We start from the raw sequence: 22,091 nt of genomic DNA, 5'->3' as shown, positions 1-22,091 counted from the left end.
CATCCACCCCAGCCCTCACACACCCAGCCAGGACAGTGTCGGTCCTAGTCCATGCTGCTGACATTCCCCCTGACACCATTACACTAGAGCCAATGCCTGCACCAACTCCCATGCTGAGTGTGCAATCCCACACTCCTGATACAGAGTCCACCAGGGCTCCTGCCCCTAGTGTCCAGAGCGGCGCAGGACACTCAGGATCACCACCACCTTCCAAGCGGAAGAGGAAGAGTGCTCGTCCGGCACAGGCTGATGCCCCAGACACGGCTACACAGTCCGGCCCGTCCAGGAAGCCCAGCTTCACGGATGACGAACTGAATGCACTTGTCGAGTATGTGTCCGCACATGACAACGAGATGGTCATTGTTGCAGGATCCAAGACCACACCTGCACAACGCCAGGCACACTGGCAGACCGTTGCAGACATCGTAAGTGCCCTTGGAATCGTGAGGCGCACAGCCAATGATTGCTATAAGCGCTGGAATGACCTAAAGCGCAGGGCAAAGAGTAAGCTGGCCTCAAGTCATGCCGCAACTCTAGTGACTGGAGGTGGGTCTCCAGTAGTAGACATGGAACTCACTCCACATGAGACAGTCGCTGGGACCTACGTCACAGAGGAACAGATCCAAGGCGTGGGAGATCTGGCTGATTACGAGGCATTGTCCGGTGAGTGCACATGCATGTGTGTGTCATCCATGTGCATGGTGTGTGTGTGAGGGCTTCTGTATGTGTGCCAGGTGAGAGTGTGTGCGCCTGAGTCGTATGGGTCAGCCACGTGCTTCATGCAATACATCCTGCGCAGCTGCATTTGGCCATAGCAGTATCCCTTCTGCCAACAGTAGACATCTAGCCCAACAGCACGCCAGTTGCCCTTGAAGTGTCACCTTGCCACAACATTGTTGCTTATTTTTCACTGTTCATTCAGTCAGATTGTTTGCATTCCACCACCTTTACTAGGCATGTCGCAGTCCACTAGTCACATGTCTGACATGGCTATGGTAAAGTGGAGTGACTTTGTTACCTGGATGTCATTTGTTCACTCATGTCCCTGTGCAATTTGACCATTTCAGACTGGCAGCTCCAGGTGAAAATTCTGACCTGTTAGAATTTGAAAAGCTATTACATGCGGGAAGTGGACTGAATGAATAGGTGCTGCCCTCCTCTCCATCTTCACTCAATAGCAATGGTACATGCCATCTGTGTGATGGCATGTGTGTTTCACCTGGCAATCACAGGCCAATGTGTGATGGCACTGCCAGGCAGCATGCAGAAAATGTGTTCATCTTCCATCTTGGTGTCATCAGTGTGTGCCATTTGCCTGCCCTTCATATTCAGTGAGGGTGCATGCATGGGAGGGTTTTAGTCATGTGGGACATGTGTCAATCAAGTACTGGTTCTCTTGCTTCTCAGCCCTCATTGTGTGCCATGGTGCTAATGCCTGTTTCCATTTCTTTGTTTTTATGTCTTTGCAGGGGAAGACGCACCTGATACTGCTGGGGTTGTGGAGATGGTGCAGACCCAGGAGGGGTCCGAGGGCCGACCAACCACCAGTGAGGGACGTGGTGTGGTGGTGGGTGAGAACCCACAAGTGCTGCAGGTCGTGCTCTCAAGGGGTGTCTCTGGCTGCACCTCCCCCGAGCTGTACTCAGGTGTTGATTCAGATGAGACCTACGTGCCGTCGCAGGTGGGTGTTCCAGGGAGGGATTCTGTTCTGTCCCACCCACCTGCACCAGGGTCAGAACCCTCAATGGGGATGTCAGTGTTGGCAGCTACGCCTTTGGTGGTTACGGATGCAGGGTCACACTCCGCGACATCTGATCCTGTTCCTGGGCCAGCAGATCAGAGGGGGAATGCAGTCCTGCAGCCTCAGGCCGTGCCGGCAACAGCAAGGCGCAGTTCGCCTTGCCCCAGGCAGGTGTGGTGCCCGCCGACGTGGTGGGCGTACGCCACCTGGCAATACCGCATGGGAGCAATCCATTTACGGTATGGCAACACAACAGGCAGCATCATCCGAGATGATGGCTCAGGCCATGGATAGGGTGGCCACTTCCATTGTCCCCCCTGAAAGGCTGATGGAGCGACTAGAGCAGGCAACCGACTCCATCTGCCAGTCAAACAGGGAGGACATGTTGGGGTCCAACAGGGACAGGCGGGCGTCACTGGCGACTCTGCAGGAGGCGATCTCCATTGAGTCCCAGGCCCACAGGGAAGCCCTGAGGCAGGAGCTCCTTCACCTCAGGACGACTCTTGTTGAGCTTGAGGACAAAGGACAGAACAGCAGCTGGAGCGTCTGACCCGTACGCTCTCAGCTGAGATGCAGGCAACGAGAGCGGAGGTCCGGGCATCCCGTGAGTTGTTGCATGGGGACCTCTGCACACTCATCCTCCAGAACCAGACCTACCACACCCACATGCTTGCAGCCATGGAGGAGCAGACTAGGGCCTTGCGTGGGCTGCCTCCCATAGTGCAACCACCTCCGGATGCAGCTGCACAGGGTGACAATAGCGACAGCAGTGATACTCCCACAATAGGGTAGCCGTGTGGGCCATGAGCCCATGGAGGTGTTTTTTTTTTTCCCAGGACCCACACAGGTGGGTTTTGGTGTGCACCCTGTCCTCGGACCTCCTGGGTGGCCTCCCAAACCCCCCCGGGCCCAGCAATGGCCATTTTTTATTTTTATTTTCGTTTTTGATTTTTATTTTTTATTTTTATTTTTGATTTTTATTTTTATTTTTTATTTCTAAATAATTTTTCCCTATTTTTTTTGGGACAATTTGTTGGCTTCTGTGGTTCCTGTGGGGATACGCAGCATTGTGTCTGGGCACATGCAGGCTTGTCATGTATTTGGTTCAGATGCTTGGGTTTGAGTCACACACACCCCTCCTGCTTCCCGTTTCCATGGGCTTGCAAAGGGTGTGCCCAAGTGACATTGACGTACATGGTGACATTGGACTCCCACTACATGTGTGGGTAGTCTAGTCAATACTGTGTATACATTCCTAGTGCATATTGCTGTTGTGTTGTACACTGCATGTTGCATTGATGTGTAACTCATCATCTGTGTCTACCTCCCAATTTGCAGGTCCCTTCCTCATGTCTACACAAGGCCCTCTAGTCTGGAGATGGGGTCCATGTTGGCAGCAGTGCACCTACAACTCTACATGGCGCCAACACTGCACAATTGGTAGTGGTGGGAGTGCAGGCATTTCCAGGTGGTGAGACTACTAATATATAACATTTGTGATGTCATGTTAATGGTAGTACCTGCTCAAGTTTGTTGTTGGTCCTGCATTACTGTGAGCATTTCAGGTGTTGCAAGTTTCAATTAGGGACACTCTACATTGTGACACTAGTGTCATGTTGTGGGGATTACTTTGTTTACCTGCAAATAGCATGACATGGCACGGTGTGTCGTGTGGCGGTGCTGGGGATGGGTTGGCTGACATGGCACTGTCCTCTTGTTGCATTTTGCAAGTGGGTATTCATTTGAGCTGCTTGAATGTGTTACTTCACAAAACTGCATTGGTGGTGTCTGTGTGGGTAGGGATGCACACATTGTGACACTTCAGTGTCAGGTTGAGTCATCATTGATTGCCAGATGGAATGTGCCAGGGCAGTGTGCACTCCACAGGGGTGTGATTCCTATGTGAAGTAATTAGCCACTAGCTGTGTACGGGCTGCCTCTCCCCGTGCTCTTTCCCCTCCCATGCGCAGCGGCTGTGCATGTGGTTGGGGATGCGGGGCCACCACCATGTCCACGGCCAGGCCCCGGCGTGTTGCAACGTTGTGCAGGACACATGCTGCCACTATGATCCTGCACAATCCTGGGGCAGCGTACAACAGCTGCCCGCCAGAACGGTCAAGGGAGCGAAAGCGTGACTTGAGCACTCCGAATGTGCGCTCCACTATGCCCCGGGTTGTAATGTGGGCTGTGTTATATCTTACCTGTGGTGGCGTGGTGGGGTTCCGAATTGGCGTCATCATGTGGGGGCTGAGAGGGTAGGCACTGTCCCCTGTGGAGGTGGTGATTGGTATCATTGGTGGGGTTGTGACCTTGCTCAGTATCTGACATGCATGCATGTGCAGTGGCATTCATACTCACCAAGCAGCCATGTATCGCCATGCCGGCCAGCTTCTAGGTCCCGGCTTAGGGTGGACATTCGGTAAATGAAGCTGTCGTGGGTTGACCCGGGATAGTTGGCATAATACTGAGGTGATGATTCCCTTGGCATTACATACTACCTGCACGTTGATGGAATGCCCGTGCTTACGGTTGTGCTCAGATGCCCTGGGGGGGCGTAGAGCCACATGGGTGCAGTCGTTGGCACCTAGCACTTTGGGGAATCGTGCCACAGCGTAAAAATCCAGGGCGGCAGCATGCCTTTCTGCAGGTGTTCTGGGCAGGTGTATGTGCCTGCGGACTGATGGGCGTGCAGTGATGATGTTCAAGACCTGGTGTAGGCAGCGTGACTGGGTGGCCTGTGATACACCACCCACAATGGCACTTGTCCGCTGAAATGATCCAGTGGCTAAGAAGTGCAGTACATTGAGGACCTTCTCCAGGGGGCTGAGTGCATGGGAGCACAGGGTGGGTGGTCCCACTCACTCACCAGGTCCAGAATAATGTGTGGTGGAAACCTGTACCTCCCATGCACGTGGTCATCAGGCATCCCGAAAAGGCTGGTTCTGGGTGTGAATATTCTGGCCCTGACTATCCTCCTCCTCCTCCTTTGGTAGGCCACGCCCACTGCTGCTAGGAACGGTATGTTCATCCTGGGTCTGAGCTTGTTATTTTGTTAGCGCGCAAATTAATGCGTTGCGCGTGTTGTAGGCGAGCGTGTGACCCGCGCACCCCTGAAATCCAGTACCCGGTCCAATAGCGTGTGGCAATTCCCGCGCACCCCGGGATACAGGTGTGCTGACGTACTTGCGTGTGTAAGTGTCCGCGCACCCCTGATATACACGTACATAGGCCAATCGCGTGTACGCGCACTTTTGTCCAATTACACGCGATGAGACTCTGACGTGCTGTCCGATTACACGCGATGAGACTCTGACGTGCAGTCTTTCCATGTGTGCTCTGTCATCACGTGCTGTGTGGGAAACACCCGTGCGGGTCACGTCACAGACGCGTTTACGCGCTGAGGGCCTTTGGTCCAATAGAATCGCGAATGCGTGCTGACGCGTTTACGCGCTGAGGGCCTTTGGTCCAATAGAATCGCGTATGCGTGCTGACGCGTTTACGCGCTGAGGGCCTTTGGTCCAATTGAATCGCGTATGCGTGCTGACGCGCTTACGCGCTACGGGCCTTTCCTTGATTTTCACGCTGACGTGCAGGATTTTCACATGCCAAATCACTCCGTACCAAGCTGGCCACGCGTAAGCACACGGAAGACCATGCTCCTGCCCAGAAGGCCAAACTACTGCCCCACAGAGCCCCGAGCACGCTCCCACCTGCCATCTGCTGCTGCCTGACTGCCTGCTGCCCACGTGCACTGCCATTTGCTGCCTGCACATCAGCCAGGGGTGCTGTTGCTGTGACCACCCCTGCTGGAACCGAAGACTCCCGACTGGAATTCCATCGCTCCACAGCCCAGCCCCAGGACCCAGTTGCCCACCCACTCCTGCCTCTGGGGTTGTCATGTCGGGGCAAACACCATCTGTGACCACTGACAACCCCCGGCCAGAGAGGCAGAGGGGCACCAGCTTCAGTGCCACCAAAGTTGGTGTCCTGGTGGAGCAAGTCCTGGGGCAGTATGATGCCCTCTTCGGAAGTTCCCGCGCCGACAAGGAAGGACGGACTCGGATCTGGACTGACATCGTGACTGCCATCAACGCGGAGGAGGTGGCAGTCCGGGACTTACAACATGTCAGGAAGCGCTGGGAGGACTTTAGGTCCAGGACCCTGAACAAGGCCCGGCGCCTCTTGAAGGCAGCGGATGCCAAGGGGCGCCGGGGCCACTTGTCGGAAGAACAGATGGGGGTCCTGGAACGCATATCCCCAGCGCTCCACGTCCAGGTCCTAGAGAAGCAGACCCGTCTGGAGTCGAGCGGTGAGTGTACATGCATCCTGATTGTGAGCAGTGCGTGTGGTGATTATTCGTTCTTGTGCAGGTTGCACATCTGTTTGTATGGGGTCGAGTATGGGTGGGGGTGTACAGGGCCGTGGGGCTGACATATGCGAGGGCTGTAATGTGTGAGACATGGATGGTGCTTGTGTGTGTAGGCTTGCATGGCAAATGCAGTTGTGCGTGCACACATGTTTGGATGAATGTGTATGTAAGTAGACATGTCCGTGATGTCACGCATGTATGTTGTTTTCGGCTGCATGTATGAGCACTGTGTACATGTGCATGTGTGTGTATTTGACAAGGGTGCAACAGTGATGCAACATGGATGCATGTGACAGCGGTATGTGGAAGCCTGATTGGCAGATGTGACATGGATGCCCGTCTGAACAGTGCGACACTTGGCAGAGGTGTACACATGCATGCAAGTGTGGTGGTGTGTGTACATGTGTGGTGCACTTCCTGTGTTGCATGTGATGTCTGGCTCCCCTTTGGCTGCTCATGCTGTTGTATGTGTAGGGATGGTGCTGGCAGTTGCGATATGGCTGTGGTATGGCTCATGTGTGCGAGTTGCAATGACATGTGTGTTGGGGATTGCGATGACATGTCTGAGGTTTGCCAATGCCACTCATGTGCAACTGTTATGTGTGTATGTGTCCATTGTACAGTGCCCTGATGCCTGTGTTTTGTTTCACCCTGTCTGCAGCGTCAACTGATGAAGAGGGCGGAGAAGATGCTGTGGAGCACAGCGGCGGGGATCCCACCGCCAGCCGGAGACGCAAGGCCCGGCTCCCCTCCCGTGTTGTCATCTCGTTGGGGAGTGAGGAGTCCGGTGCCGCATCCCAGGCCGCAGCTGCCGGGGGGAGGACCACGAGGCGGAGGTTGCAGTTGGACTCCTCGGCAGCAGAAGGGGCAGCTGGGACCCCACAGGGCCCAACAGGGGAAGATGCCACAGAGTCATCCAGGTTGGTGGGGGGTTTGGTGGAGGAGGAGGCCGTGCAAGCACCAGAGACGGGGTCTGGAGGTGGGGATCCCACTGGTGCTAGTGGTGCAGTGCAGGACCAGGGACAGGAGGCAGCACAGGCCGCCGCGGAGGTGCCTGTGTGCAATCCTGTCCCCGATCCTGTCCATGCATCATCTTGCACCAGCAGGGATGCCTATGTCCAGACCCGTTTTCAGGCAGGGGATGAGCTGACGTCAACTGGCCTTCCTCTGCCTGCGGACGTGGCCATCCAGGTCCGGGTTGAGCCTGTCCTGGCTGGTGTGGCGTTGCGTCAACGGGCCATGCGAGGTGACCTGCAGTCTTTTCATGGAGAGACTGCACGTCATCTCGAATGGCTCGTTGACCACGTCAGCCTGCTGGGACAGGTCACCCAGGCCGGATTCCTCCGTCTAATGGGGCTTGCTCCGACCCCCTCCTCAACTGGACCCCCTACGCGCCAGTCGTCCTCTGTGCCATCTTCCCACCCATCAGTCACCTGGGTGCCCTGTGGAGCTGCCTCTGACGGTGCGGCCAGGCTGGTGGAGGAGGCATCCCTGCCACAGTCGGGAGGTCCAGCAGGGGTGGCCACATCAACAACTGCACCCCAGCCGGCGGAGGATGTGCAGGCAGCAGGAGGCAGTGCACGGGCAGAGGCAGAGCAGCAGCAGCAACATGGTGGGAGACATGAAGGCTCGGGGCTTTCGACATCGGAGGGGCAGGCATCGGCCGGAGGGCAGGGGGACCCAGGACAGAGAGTGTCTTCCGTGTGGCAGCGGTTGGGCCACGCCATAGGTGCGGAGCGGCGGCGGGCGGAAGAGGCGCGGCTCACAATGGTCAGGGCGGAGAACTCCATGCGGAGGGCCCTGAGGCGGGCCGAGTGCCTCGAGGCAATCCACAGGGGGTTGGAGGAGGACACGGCGTCGTCCCTGCGGACCCTCGCGGCCATGGAACTGGAATGCCCCCGGGACATCGAACAGGAGTTCGATGATGCCCTGGCCCGGGACACCACGGAGTGAGCCGCTGGACTTGCCCGCCGCCTTTGTATATAGTTCTTTAGTTTTAGGTTTCCTTTGTTTCTTATTATGATTTGGAGTCGACGGACCCTGCTCCACTTTTTGTATATAATTGATTTTTAGTTAGGTTTTTTAGTAGGTTTCCTTTGTTCAGTTGGGCTCATGGACCCTTGGTAGTTTTTTACATACTTCTTTATTGCATAGATATTTTTTCACATTTGACTTTGGATGACATTTTTTTGGATTCTGATTTGCAGTATTTTTTTTTATACGGACATGCAGCTTATTTTTTCTCATTCCCATTGTAGTTTGTTTCCTTTCTTTAGCATTCTTTATTTTTTTCAATACAATTTTGTTTTCATACTTCACTGTGTGGTATCATCTCATTGGTTTCATGCATGTCATGTTGGGTGTTTTCCCATTCAATTGCAACCATTGTGTGTGACGGACATGGGTTCATTAGCTTCATGAACATTGGGGGTGTAACATGTAATTTCCATTTCCATGTGGGTGAATGGGTTACTTGGTAGGGCTTTTTGGCTGTGGAGGCTGACCATTACGCACATGATTGGGGATTGTGAGGACCTGGTGGAGGGTGCCCCTGGTGGCTGGGGGGTGGGGGCGTTGGTAGACATGAGTGGGGGCCTGGTGGAGGCTGCCCCTGCACTGCTGGGGGGTGGGGGTGGTGGGAGACATGAGTGGGGGCCTGGTGGAGGCTGCCCCTGCACTGCTGGGGGGTGGGGGTGGTGGGAGACATGGGTGGGGGCCTGGTGGAGGCTGCCCATGGTGGCAGGGGGGTGGGGGTGGTGGGAGACATGAGTGGGGGCCTGGTGGAGGGTGACCCTGGATGCTGGGGGTGGTGGGAGACATGGGTGGGGGCCTGGTGGAGGCTGCCCATGGTGGCGGGGGGTGGGGGTGGTGGGAGACATGAGTGGGGGCCTGGTGGAGGTTGACCCTGGATGCTGGGAGGTGGGGGTGCAGGGGGACATGAGTGGGGGCCTGGTGGAGGGTGGCCATGGTGGCTGGGGGGTGGGGTGGTGGTAGACATGAGTGGGGGCCTGGTGGAGGCTGCCCCTGCACTGCTGGGGGGTGGGGGTGGTGGGAGACATGAGTGGGGGCCTGGTGGAGCGTGCCCCTGCACTGCTGGGGGGTGGGGGTGGTGGGAGACATGGGTGGGGGCCTGGTGGAGGGTGGCCATGGTGGCTGGGGGGTGGGGGTGGTGGGAGACATGAGTGGGGGCCTGGTGGAGGGTGACCCTGGATGCTGGGGGTGCAGGGGGACATGAGTGGGGGCCTGGTGGAGGGTGGCCATGGTGGTTGGGGGGTGGGGGTGGTGGTAGACATGAGTGGGGGCCTGGTGGAGGCTGCCCCTGCACTGCTGGGGGGTGTGGGTGGTGGGAGACATGAGTGGGGGCCTGGTGGAGGGTGCCCCTGCACTGCTGGGGGGTGGGGGTGGTGGGAGACATGGGTGGGGGCCTGGTGGAGGGTGGCCATGGTGGCTGGGGGGTGGGGGTGGTGGGAGACATGAGTGGGGGCCTGGTGGAGGGTGCCCCTGCACTGCTGGGGGGTGGGGGTGGTGGGAGACATGAGTGGGGGCCTGGTGGAGGGTGCCCCTGCACTGCTGGGGGGTGGGGGTGGTGGGAGACATGGGTGGGGGCCTGGTGGAGGCTGCCCATGGTGGCAGGGGGCTGGGGGTGGTGGTAGACATGAGTGGGGCGCCTGGTGGAGGCTGCCCCTGCACTGCTGGGGGGTGGGGGTGGTGGGAGACATGAGTGGGGGCCTGGTGGAGGCTGCCCATGGTGGCAGGGGGGTGGGGGTGGTGGGAGACATGAGTGGGGGCCTGGTGGAGGGTGCCCCTGCACTGCTGGGGGTGGGGGTGGTGGTAGACATGAGTGTGGGCCTGGTGGAGGCTGCCCCTGCACTGCTGGGGGGTGGGGGTGGTGGGAGACATGGGTGGGGGCCTGATGGAGGCTGCCCATGGTGGCAGGGGGGTGGGGTGGTGGGAGACATGAGTGGGGGCCTGGTGGAGGCTGCCCCTGCACTGCTGGTGGGTGGTGGTGGTGGGAGACATGAGTGGGGGCCTGGTGGAGGGTGCCCCAGCACTGCTGGGGGGTGGGGGGTGGGGGTGGTGGGAGACATGGGTGGGGGCCTGGTGGAGGGTGGCCATGGTGGCTGGGGGGTGGGGGTGGTGGGAGACATGAGTGGGGGCCTGGTGGAGGCTGCCCCTGCACTGCTGGGGGGTGGGGGTGGTGGGAGACATGAGTGGGGGCCTGGTGGAGGGTGCCCCTGCACTGCTGGGTGGTGGGGGTGGTGGGAGACATGGGTGGGGGCCTGGTGGAGGCTGTCCATGGTGGCAGGGGGGTGGGGGTGGTGGTAGACATGAGTGGGGGCCTGGTGGAGGCTGCCCCTGCACTGCTGGGGGGTGGGGGTGGTGGGAGACATGAGTGGGGGCCTGGTGGAGGCTGCCCATGGTGGCAGGGGGGTGGGGGTGGTGGTAGACATGAGTGGGGGCCTGGTGGAGGGTGCCCCTGCACTGCTGGGGGGTGAGGGTGGTGGTAGACATGAGTGGGGGCCTGGTGGAGGCTGCCCCTGCACTGCTGCGGGGTGGGGGTGGTGGGAGACATGGGTGGGGGCCTGGTGGAGGCTGCCCATGGTGGCAGGGGGGTGGGGGTGGTGGTAGGCATGAGAGGGGGCCTGGTGGAGGCTGCCCCTGCACTGCTGGGGGGTGGGGGTGGTGGGAGACATGAGTGGGGGCCTGGTGGAGGCTGCCCATGGTGGCAGGGGGGTGGGGGTGGTGGGAGACATGAGTGGGGGCCTGGTGGAGGGTGCCCCTGCACTGCTGGGGGGTGGGGGTGGTGGGAGACATGAGTGGGGGCCTGGTGGAGGGTGCCCCTGCACTGCTGGGGGGTGGGGGTGGTGGGAGACATGGGTGGGGGCCTGGTGGAGGGTGCCCCTGCACTGCTGGGGTGTGGGGGTGGTGGGAGACATGAGTGGGGGCCTGGTGGAGGCTGCCCCTGCACTGCTGGGGGGTGGGGGTGGTGGGAGACATGAGTGGGGGCCTGGTGGAGGCTGCCCCTGCACTGCTGGGGGGTGGGGTTGGTGGGAGACATGAGTGGGGGCCTGGTGGAGGCTGCCCCTGCTCTGCTGGGGGGTGGGGTTGGTGGGAGTCATGGGTGGGGGCCTGGTGGGGGCTGCCCATGGTGGCAGGGGGGTGGGGGTGGTGGTAGACATGAGTGGGGGCCTGGTGGAGGCTGCCCATGGTGGCAACGGGGTGGGGGTGGTGGTAGACATGGGTGGGGGCCTGGTGGAGGCTGCCCCTGCACTGCTGGGGGGTGGGGGTGGTGGGAGTCATGGGTGGGGGCCTGGTGGGGGCTGCCCATGGTGGCAGGGGGGTGGGGGTGGTGGTAGACATGAGTGGGGGCCTGGTGGAGGCTGCACATGGTGGCAGGGGGGTGGGGGTGGTGGGAGACATGAGTGGGGGCCTGGTGGAGGGTGCCCCTGCACTGCTGGGGGGTGGGGGTGGTGGGAGACATGAGTGGGGGCCTGGTGGAGGGTGCCCCTGCACTGCTGGGGGGTGGGGGTGGTGGGAGATATGGGTGGGGGCCTGGTGGGGGCTGCCCATGGTGGCAGGGAGGTGGAGGTGGTGGGAGACACGAGTGAGGGCCTGGTGGAGGGTGCCCCTGCACTGCTGGGGGGTAGGGGTGGTGGGAGACATGCATTGTTGATCAGTAGTGCAAGGTGACATGTGGGTTGGCTGGGGGGCATGCCCATGGTGGATGGGCTGCCTGCAGGACATGAGCAGGGGTGCAGGGTAGTCCCCCGTGGTGTGGGCTGCCTGCAGGGGCCGTGGAGGTTGTGGAGCGTACACCTGGGAGGACCCACACGGCCAATTCACGTGTAGTGCTCCCCAGAACCCCTGAAATACACATTCCCTGCTGAAATCGCGTGTGCAACTTCCCGCGCACCCCTGAAATACACGTACCCTGCTCGCACTGGGACAATCGCGTGTGGAACTTCCCGCGCACCCCTGAAATACACGTACCCTGCTCGCACTGGGACAATCGCGTGTGGAACTTCCCGCGCACCCCTGAAATACACGTACCCTGATGGAATCGTGTGTGGAACTTCCCGCGCACCCATGGAATACACGTACTCTGCTCGCACTGGCCCATTCGCGTGTGGAACTTCCCGCGCACCCCTGAAATACACGTACCCTGATGGAATTGCGTGTGGAACTTCCCGCGCACCCATGGAATACACGTACCCTGCTCGCACTGGCCTATTCGCGTGTGGATCTTCCCGCGCACCCCTGAAATACACGTACCCTGATGGAATCGCGTGTGGAACTTCCCGCGCACCCATGGAATACACGTACCCTGCTCGCACTGGCCCATTCGCGTGTGGAACTTCCCGCGCACCCCTGAAATACACGTACCCTGCTTGCACGGGGCCAGTCGCGTGTGGAACTTCCCGCGCACCCCTGCAATACACGTTCCCCGCTTGGCGTTTGCTGTTTGCCAGCCCGGTGAACTGGTCCAGGGTTAGCGCAGCCCTTTGCGATGATTTAGCGATTTTGATGGCTTTTCCTTGCGCGAGGGCCTTCTTGGGGGCGTTACTGGCGCTGCTGCAGGGTCGCTGCGATTCTCTGCGCCACGGCTGGTTTGGAAGCCTGAAATCCATGAATACGCTGTGCGAGGAAATCGGTTTTAGCGCATGTGCCTGGCGCAGTCATTCGCACGCGGACACTCTGCGCCAGCCGCTTGCGAAACTTTTCTGCAAAATTCTATGAATTACCCTGTTAGGTTGCACCTGGACCTCTAGGTGTAAAAGGTGCTTGTGAGGCGTGTACGAGAATATTAAATGTGAAAGTGAAGGAAACGGTGTAAAATATGGTGTGTTGTATTTGTTGTCTAAGACTGGATACACATAGTACACATATTCTGACATGTACAAAGAATCATCAACCTAGAACAACACTGGGGGGAACGTTTTGTGAATCTGAAAGAAAGTAGTAAATTGCACCTGATACTGTTGTAAACACCAATGGTAGATGGATGTTTCAACCAGTTGTAAGATTAAATTATCATAGGCTTAATTTAGGATAAACAATAGATCGTTGTTTTGGATTTTAGTCTCACGTGCATTTTTTAAATAACCTTTTTTTGGGCCCCTAGACAGAGGGAAAATACTGTACTGAGAACCAGCAGCAATAAACAAAGAACACTCGTGCCCATTATTTGTAAGTATACCAGTAGCTCTAACAAATAGAAAAAGATTTAAATATGGACACATGGAGTAGCCGAAGCAGTAGAACAGACGGTGGCCGCAAAGCATCAGTCTGTCATCTGAAATACACATGACAGCATAAAAGAAAATATTGATGGAAATTAAGAGGTTTGTTGGTGAGATTTGAATTCCAGACTGCAATTTATTGTAGTGCAAATTGCTCTAATGTTTGGCAAGGCCAGTGTTTGGCAAGGACAGTGGCTCAGGGCAATAAATGAGTAGTGTTCAAGAGGAAAATATAGGGCCTGATTCATGGAACGTTTTCCTATAGGATTGCGCCATTATAAAAACACTTCCATGAATCAGGCCCTTAGTGTCAAGACTCCTTTATCTCGACTTGTAGTTTAGAGTGTTTTTGTGAAACTTAAAATGATGCATTTTCTGCACAAAGCCCTGGTGTTTGAAGAAACTATAGGGAACATTTTGAGAAAATGTATTGTTTTCCATGTGTTTGTTTTCTGTCCTGAGATTCGCCACACTAGTTCAGCCCTAAACTTCAATTTCTACCAAGGTCCCTAGTACGGATCTGCGTTGTTTCCCCAGAAAAACGATCATGGCGATGAGGGTAAACAACATAGATCACTTGTGTGCAACCACCCCATCATCATCCTATCTGGGGACACCTGTGTAACCGCCATAATCTCCCCTGACCTCCTCATTTTTGGCAAGAATATCCTCCATGCCCACCATCCTCCATCACAGTCACAGTGTTGCAGTTGACTTTGTTCTGTGTGTGTGCAACTACTGTCGGTGAATCGTTTTCAAGACAGTCTGCCTTTGCTGCCTATTGCTGCCCTGTGGAGGAGGAGGGGTTAAAACCCCCAAGGAAGCGCAGACCACTGCAGAGTCAGTTGAGGCACATTTGATGCAGTTTACGTCAGTGGACGACACACCGACCATCAGCTGCTGCAAGGAACCTCACAAATGGGACCCAATGGAGATGGAGGGAGATATGCCGCGAGGAAGAACGAGACTCCAAACTCACGTGCAAGGTGAGAGTTTCCACCCGCCTGTTGCAGCGAGCCTCTTACGGCTTCCCCTCCCATTCCCTCAACCATTTCCTTGATGAAGATGACTCCCACTGAACCACTACCTCCCCTGGTCCACCGTGACCTACTCTTAGTGAGGCCTACCTCTACACCTTTATTCATGGCTTCGGTGTACCGGCTGTCGGTGTCAAGGCTTGACGTGACAAGTGACGAGAGGCAGGGCCCAAAGTGTGGAACTCCGTATATCATGGGCATGATACTGACGAATTCTGTGGCCAGAAAGGAAAATTTCATATTTGATCTTTCCAAGCAAATGGCCCAGAATGACTCTAACTCTAACTTGCCCACAAATTCACTGCTGGCAATGGAAACAGCTGGGGGGTACAGCTTGATTGGGGGGCACAAAGGCAACTTGGATGCATCATGTAGGGGGAGGGTTCACCATTGACTTCATCTGCAGGCGTCCCCCTGTTATTTCAGGAGCTATCCTCCATACCCAGGCCCTTTTCCCCATGCTCTGCAGTGCTACACAAATCCCCAACGAGAGGCAGAGACTGGGACTTCCAATCGTTGAACGTGTTGTCCTCCTAATCTCTTGCCCTATGGCTATCTCAAGATATAGCCCTCATTCAGGCTTCTTTGAATAATAAGGCCAGCTGGAACCTTCACAAGAACCATACTAAAATGAGTGCCATGTTAAAGGATCTTGCATCTCCTCTTCCATGGGGAATACAAATTGGAGGAATATGTTGCCCAGCCATCCAGCTAATTTATCGGATCAATTGTCTCAAAACACCTCTGTGGCCTGTAAGGGGCTTACTAATGCAGGAGTGGCCGTCAGTGTCCCCAATAAAGATACCTTTATTTTAGAGGAGAACATTCTGAATGGGTGTCACAGAACTAATAGCGGATCAGAGTAATTCATCGGCTGTTCACATAGCCTTGCCTGCAATGCTGAACATCAGAGACTCTCCTCCAGCGTTGCAATCTCGCAAGATTCATCTTCGGATTCAAGTAGATCCACCCTTAACGATTCAGCCTTCTATCCCCATCGATGCAACAAATTCAATCGTTGATTATGTCAGCCTTATCCATCTCCCTTACACCTTTTGTTAAGCTTTACAAAGCTATCAATGAGGATTTCAAGGATCAGACAACTTTACTGGCGATGGAGCACTCTAAATTGATTTATCTGGAGGCAAATTCTACTAAAATCCAAGCCAGGTTGGATTACAAGGCCAAGCAGTCCATCAAGTGGCAAAACAGACTTTGTGACATGGCTAGTGGGCTTCAGACTGATAGGCGAGTAATAATGGAATCAATTCTGGATTCTCAAAAATGGATTAAAATCCTGCTGAAGACTAGAGATAAGCATACCTGACAATTTTTGGGAACGGGCCAGAATGACATGGATGACCCCGATCGGTTCTCGTACCCACCAGCCAACACAACTGCAGACTAAAGGCTCATTGGAAAGTGAGAATTGTATTCAGGTTTCTGCTACTGTGCTCCCTATTAATCAGCCCATCGATGCACTAGATGAAACATCTAGTGAGTGGTTGGAAGAGCCAGGGCGGAAACAGAACAAGACTACCACTGCCTTGACTGCCACTTCTTCACAGGATATCATCCTGATGGACACAGTGGTAGAGGTGCAGCAAGGCCCGACAGCCTGTGCACCTTAGAAGGTATTGATGCCCATGCCCCAGACAGCGGCTCATGGGGATTCAAATTCCTCAATATTTGAGAAAAAGCAGAACAACATGAAACCGGCTTTGTTAAATCAGCAGAAGAAACCTAAAAATCAACCTCAAAAAAGAAGCCCAAAACAAGTGCCTCCAGAGCCTTTATATGCAATTTTAAAGGACCACAATCTATGGTGGACTCTAATTGAACGATGAGTAAGGAGGCTATAAAGGAATCTGCTGTCTCCCTTCTCTATGATAATGTGCAGATTAGTGACAGGCCCTTGTCTATACAGGTGGAGGGGCCTGTCAGCATTTTGGATCTTACGGATAGCCAGTCGATCGCCTCGATGGAGTATTCAACCTATTCAGTTGAATCAACAGAAGAAACACTGGCTATTAAAGTGGTGCAAGTAGAGACTCGGCTTGTGAATGTGACCAGCGAATCTGCGCTCTCAGCCTTTCGTTCTATTCTCAAGCCCAAGCAGGTTGTTTTGGTCCATTCAGAGGAGGAGCGCAACTTGACGTTAGCATAGCGTCGTCAATTGGTGGAAAAGAGTAAGGTGTCTGATAATAGCCCTCCTTTCATACCAGCGTTAGCCAATAAGCCGTGATAGGAGAACCCCCGCCTGACAGAGGCCAGATATCAAGTTGAGCTCCTCCTATTCTAACTGGAGCGCCTTGACTATGTGAATGATGGTCTTATACTAAATAGATGTGATGTAATAATCTCACTGCACCATGTTCACGCTCTGCGGTCTATAAAATCTAGAGACATTCTAGTTGTGGAATTTATTGAAGCGTTGAGATTTGATTGTGTAAGACTGCATGTGAGATCGGAATCAATCTGGGAAAGGATATGGAGTGCAGCCTTCTTATTTTGGTCATTGAATTTCACGCTTACTCAAGTTGAAGCTCAGAAACAAAACAAAAAAAAGAAGGAAAATCTGACAATGACTATCAGTCCAAACAGAAGGTTACTTTCGGGGATGTAGCAAATCCTTATCAGTGCAACCATCATCTCGGCTCTTGGGGAAACTCGATACCGGGAACCCACACTTGACCTCGATCAATCCTGCTCAGGCGGGAATTAAATTTGATCTACCATTGAAAATTACCTTTTCTAGGATGCCCAAGGAAGCCCGAAGAGTCGAATATGATAATGCTTACCTCGAGATATCAACAGAAGATGAAGACTGGTCATGGATCCACTTGGCTTTGACTACCTCAAATAACTATTAGGGTTTGGGTGATCATGGAATGTACCCCGTTTCGGTGGTATCCTGGAACACTAGGGGCTTTCTTCATTTAATGAACAAAACGTTCATGGATTGGTCTCTTTTTGATATATTACTTCTTCAAGAAACTTGGCTATGTGAACCTCCCTTGGCTGATAAGTATACATTATTTTTAAATCTGGCCCAAAAGGGAGCCAATGGGAGGCCTTTTTCAGGATTGCTGATCCTCATTAAAAAATCTCTATATTTGGAAATTGTGAGGCACATTATTCCCTAGCCTCTCGGTCCAATCCTTAATAGTCAAATGGTCTCATGGTGTGGGGAAGAAGCCTGTGGTGATCGTAATAATTAATCTATATTGGAACCCGTATACAATCAAGTATGAATCATTTGTGAATGCTGATCGATGAGGTAAGGGCGGAGTGGGAAAACCCATTCATCATTCTGGTTGGTCACCTAAACATCAGGTTTGTCCTCCTGTAGAGGTGTCATTTTCAAGGGGGAAAGCGGCAGCCAATCGTGAGCAACGATCAAAGGTATGGCTGCATGAAATGGGATCTAGAGAATTATTAATATTAAACAACAACGTAACAGGAGATAGGTTAGCCAAGGCTATGTGGGGTACGGGAATAAACAAAGCAATACTAGATTATTGTTTTGTCTCACGTCATATATATCACTACATCTAATCCCTGGAAGTTGTTGAGATAAAGACCAGCGATCACTCCCTCCTTAAAATCTGCTCAGCTTACAAACTTCCAGGAGCATGTAACACCAAATCTGGGGGTATAGAGGTTACCCAAGGCTGGAATCGACTGTGTCTCCTTTGACAGGATGTTATAGAGATAACCTCCTTGCTACACTCTAGACTGGAATCAAGGAAGGGGACTCGCAACTATGTACCTTTTCTAGCTAGATATGAGCAACTCCATGGTCAGGGACTTAGACCAGAGTTTGTTGAGAAGCATAGGTTCAATGGTCCTGCTGAATTTGCTAAAGCTCCAGGTGACGAAGGCTAAACATAACTTATATGTGGCCTTCGTCGACCTTGAGAAGGCATTTGACAGTGTGAACTGGAAACAGTTGTGGTGTAAATTGCGGGACTGGAAATGCCCGGAAGACCAATTGAAACCGATGGAAGCCCTTTATTCAGACACCTCATTGCAGGTTCATTTGAATTCATAGGGTTTGTTATCTAAGGCAATTTAGGTTAATAGGGGCCTTAAGCAGCAATCCGCTCTTGCCCCTATTCTCTTCAATTTGTATATTTCCGATATAGCTAACTCATTAAATGGGATTTGTGGCTTTCCCCCTAAACTTAATTGGATCCCAATACCGTGGATGATTTAAGCGGATTATCTAATTCTGATTGACCTGACATCTATAGGACTTCAAAGGTTCTTAGATTTGCTTCATTACCATATACTTTCAAACAATCTAAGAGTAAACGCAAAAAAATCAAAGATTTTGATATTTAAGATGGGGTTTAGAGGGAAGGCCTCCGTTGGATTCAAATGGAAAATAAACCAACATCTGCTTGATTGCATTAACTCGATTACCTATTTAGGTGTCTGTGTCAATCAGAGTATAGCTGAAACTCTGTGGGCCCTCCTCCTAATATCCAAGGTAAAAAATCTAGCTGCCCAGGGCAGGGTATTACATCGCAGATTTGGCAAGTTCTCCATGATTCCATTGATCACATTTTATAATCAAAAAGTGATACCAAAACTTACGTATGGAGCGGAATCATGTTTAAACCTGAGTTGGCAAATCTGGGAATTGTTAGAAGGACTTTTTTGGAAACAAATTTTGCGACTCCCTAGGAGCATGCCGATGGTCTGCATTAGGTTTGAATTGAGCCTATTCTCCTTATATTCTGTTTCCCTATGGAAATCCCTCTCCCTCTTTTGCAAATCCTTGCTCTCTCAATCTATCCTGCAATTGACCATTTTTGGAGATAATGTAAATTCCACTAACCAAGATCATTTATCTCTATGGAAAACCAAATGCACTGATTGTCTATTAGACCAGGACTCTTCAGTGGCAACCTTAATCACGAATCCCACCTTGGTAAAAAAGAAACTCAACCAACAGGATTGGATACTGACTCTGACAACAAGAAATAAACTCAATGTCATGAAGGATTATGCTTTGGGGACAGAACACGTGAAACAGGTACCTAAATATTTGAAATTCTTCCCTTGTCCAAAAGTGCGAGGAGACTTTTTGAGAATTCGCTTTAATCTGTACCCCACCAGGGCATTGTTAGTGGCCAGGAAACAGTTGAAGGGGGTTCAGTCGCTTTGCAGATACTGCCGGAACCCCTCAGAGATTGAAGCATCTGTTAACAACCTGTGTAGGCTGAACAGACAAGCAAATTCTATTTCTGGGCCCCACATTTGCCTCAACACCAAGATTAGACGCAGATGATTGGTGGTTAAAACTTATAATGGACGAGAGTCATATGTTGTTTTTTGCCCTGGTGAAGTTCTTTAATGGAATTCCCCTGAGTGATGGCCGGAGGCAATTGTATTGTGTTGAGTGTACTTATTTGCCATTTTTGAAGTTATATGGAAAGTGTCACAGGGTGATGGAGGTTTCGAATGAGAGGGGAATCGAGCTTAATTTAACTTCACTGATTAGTTGTAACTTTCATTGCAGTTTGTTTTGCTTGCTTGTCTTTTGGTCAGCACTGCTTGTTTTAATTAGGAATTTTGGGTATCAGGTAATATTATCCCCACCAATAATATCGCCATATATTTGGTTGTGGGGTAAGGCCATAGGCAATATTATTAGTGGGGATAAATTATGGGGTTTATGGGACCGGGTGTTGCAGGGGTGTCCCCTGCAGGTTCCATGGCTTTATATCGCTGCAAAAATATGGCAATATCCTTGTAGAGCGTTTGTTTTGCGGGGATATTAACACATGGAACCGAATTTTGTACAAAATGATTTGGACAATCTGGAAAGGAAACTTCTCTTTTATTTTGTTTTATATGTATATGTGTGCATTTTTCGCTTTTAATTGTTAAAGGTTTGAAATAAACCAATAAAACAAAAAAACTAAAACAAAAAGAGTTGCAGCACAACTTGTCACAAGGCAAGGATCCACCCCATCAGTTTAGAAGCACCACCATCAAGTCATCAGTGTTCAATCTCCTCCCACAGACTACCGGTCTGGTTGGCAGTGCAGAATCTGTTTCCTGTACAGTCCCTGTTTAAATTATAGCAAAACCTGGCATTCACTTCATCAAATATACAACACCACATGGTTTAGAGCAATTCATGAGGCATGAGTAAATTGCAGGGCTGCATTAAAATATGTTGCACTGCCGTTTACGATTCATGAATGGAACCCTTACGTTCTGAATTATTAGTTTGTATGGCAACTATTTATTATTTTGGAAAAATTCTAAGCTCCAAATGCGGTTTGCCTACTCTTCATTCCTTAATGTATATGGCATTTAGATAACAATGTCTTTCAGGGGGAACAGTTAACCTCTGGATAGTATTTTTCAAACAAGAGTATTAAACAAACAGTTGCTTCATAAGGAAATAAAGCATGTGATTAGGAGACATATTTCAGCTGAAGTGCAGAAGTTCAAGGCCCAGAATCGAGAATAACGCCATGACGAATGCTGCATTTTTTACTTTGACAAATCTCAATGTCTAAAACTGTTCATCGGTACAATGGTTAATTCATAACATATTTGTTTCTTCTCGACTTACTTTTTGAGTTGATGTCCCAAGCCAAACCTTTCCTTAGTAGAAATCTGGAACACATCAACTGTGGGCACTGCGGGAAAGAAGACCGGAGCATTAAAAAAGCATCTACTACAAATGCAAAGGTGCATAAGTGGCTGTGTTCAAGCCTACAAAACCACTCAATATACACATCTAGGTAAGAGAACTGATGAGGTCAGCCTCAGTATTTTCCCAGCACCTGGCATACTATTGCAATGCAGAGCATCACAGCCTTGGCACAATGCAGCACAACAGACCAAGCTAGTGAAGACCAGGCTGTGAGAAAAAAAAACGGATTAACAGATTTAAGGTTACATGGCAGTAAGGTAGCTCAGCTAAACCAGTTAAATGATTGCTGCTTCTTTTGGTGTGCTATAGTAAACAACTTCATATTGCACTCTATCAGGTATGGAAAGGGGTATGTGCAACTGGGAAACTTGAAAGACCAGAACCTGAACCGGTTGATGAGTAGTCTTGGAGATGTGGGCATAACGTTTGATCTTTACCCTATAACTGTCCCCTTGTTTTCTTCTCACTTTACTCTGCTTCTACCACTATGATCTATAATGGGACTGCATTTAGGCAGCAAATGGACGAACTGGGTTAATGACAATGAGTTGGAAAGGATGTAATCTCTTTGTTAATCTATGTCTGGATGAATTTCTTTTTCTTTTAATGTAAACATTGATTTTAATGTAATTCTGTTCTTTTTATTTTCTTAAATGAATATGTAAAGGTTCTTTGAACGGTATATATAAATAAAAATAAAAATAATTAACAGATTTAAGGTTACATGGCGTAAGGTAGCTCAGCTAAAGCAGTACAATGCTTGCTGCTTCTTTCGGTGTGCTCATGTTCGAATCCAGCCAAGGCCTGTTGAGCCTTTCTATAAAATATGCACTCGTTTTTCTCGAGAAATAATAATTATATATAAAAATATATGTAAAAGTGCGCAATAAAAATCTCTTCCCCAAAGGGGTCTGTAGTTACACTTTACTATTATTACCTGCAAAGGCAACATTACTTCGGGCAATAGCACACTTGACTATGACATTCATTCAAGCTAATTAATAATTAAATCGATTGTTGT

The 22,091-nt window shown here is 51.9% G+C and overlaps 1 protein-coding gene across 3 annotated transcripts in view; it reads right to left on the bottom strand.

The window, feature by feature from the left end:
• The window catches only part of PARP8 (poly(ADP-ribose) polymerase family member 8), a 1,351,312-nt gene that overhangs the window by 803,891 nt on the left and 525,330 nt on the right, over positions 1-22,091 (bottom strand). For all 3 annotated transcript variants that reach the window (XM_069627250.1, XM_069627248.1, XM_069627249.1), the window contains one exon: positions 20,987-21,053. In XM_069627250.1, coding sequence (XP_069483351.1) covers positions 20,987-21,053 — 67 coding nt within the window. The remainder of the gene's footprint in view (positions 1-20,986; positions 21,054-22,091) is intronic.

The sequence above is a fragment of the Ambystoma mexicanum genome, chromosome 6p, assembly GCF_040938575.1.
Source record: "Ambystoma mexicanum isolate Mex_15411 chromosome 6p, UKY_AmexF1_1, whole genome shotgun sequence".
Taxonomy (NCBI): domain Eukaryota; kingdom Metazoa; phylum Chordata; class Amphibia; order Caudata; family Ambystomatidae; genus Ambystoma; species Ambystoma mexicanum.
The sequence above is the reverse complement of the archived record's forward strand: the minus strand, read 5'-3'. Positions and strand labels throughout refer to the sequence as shown.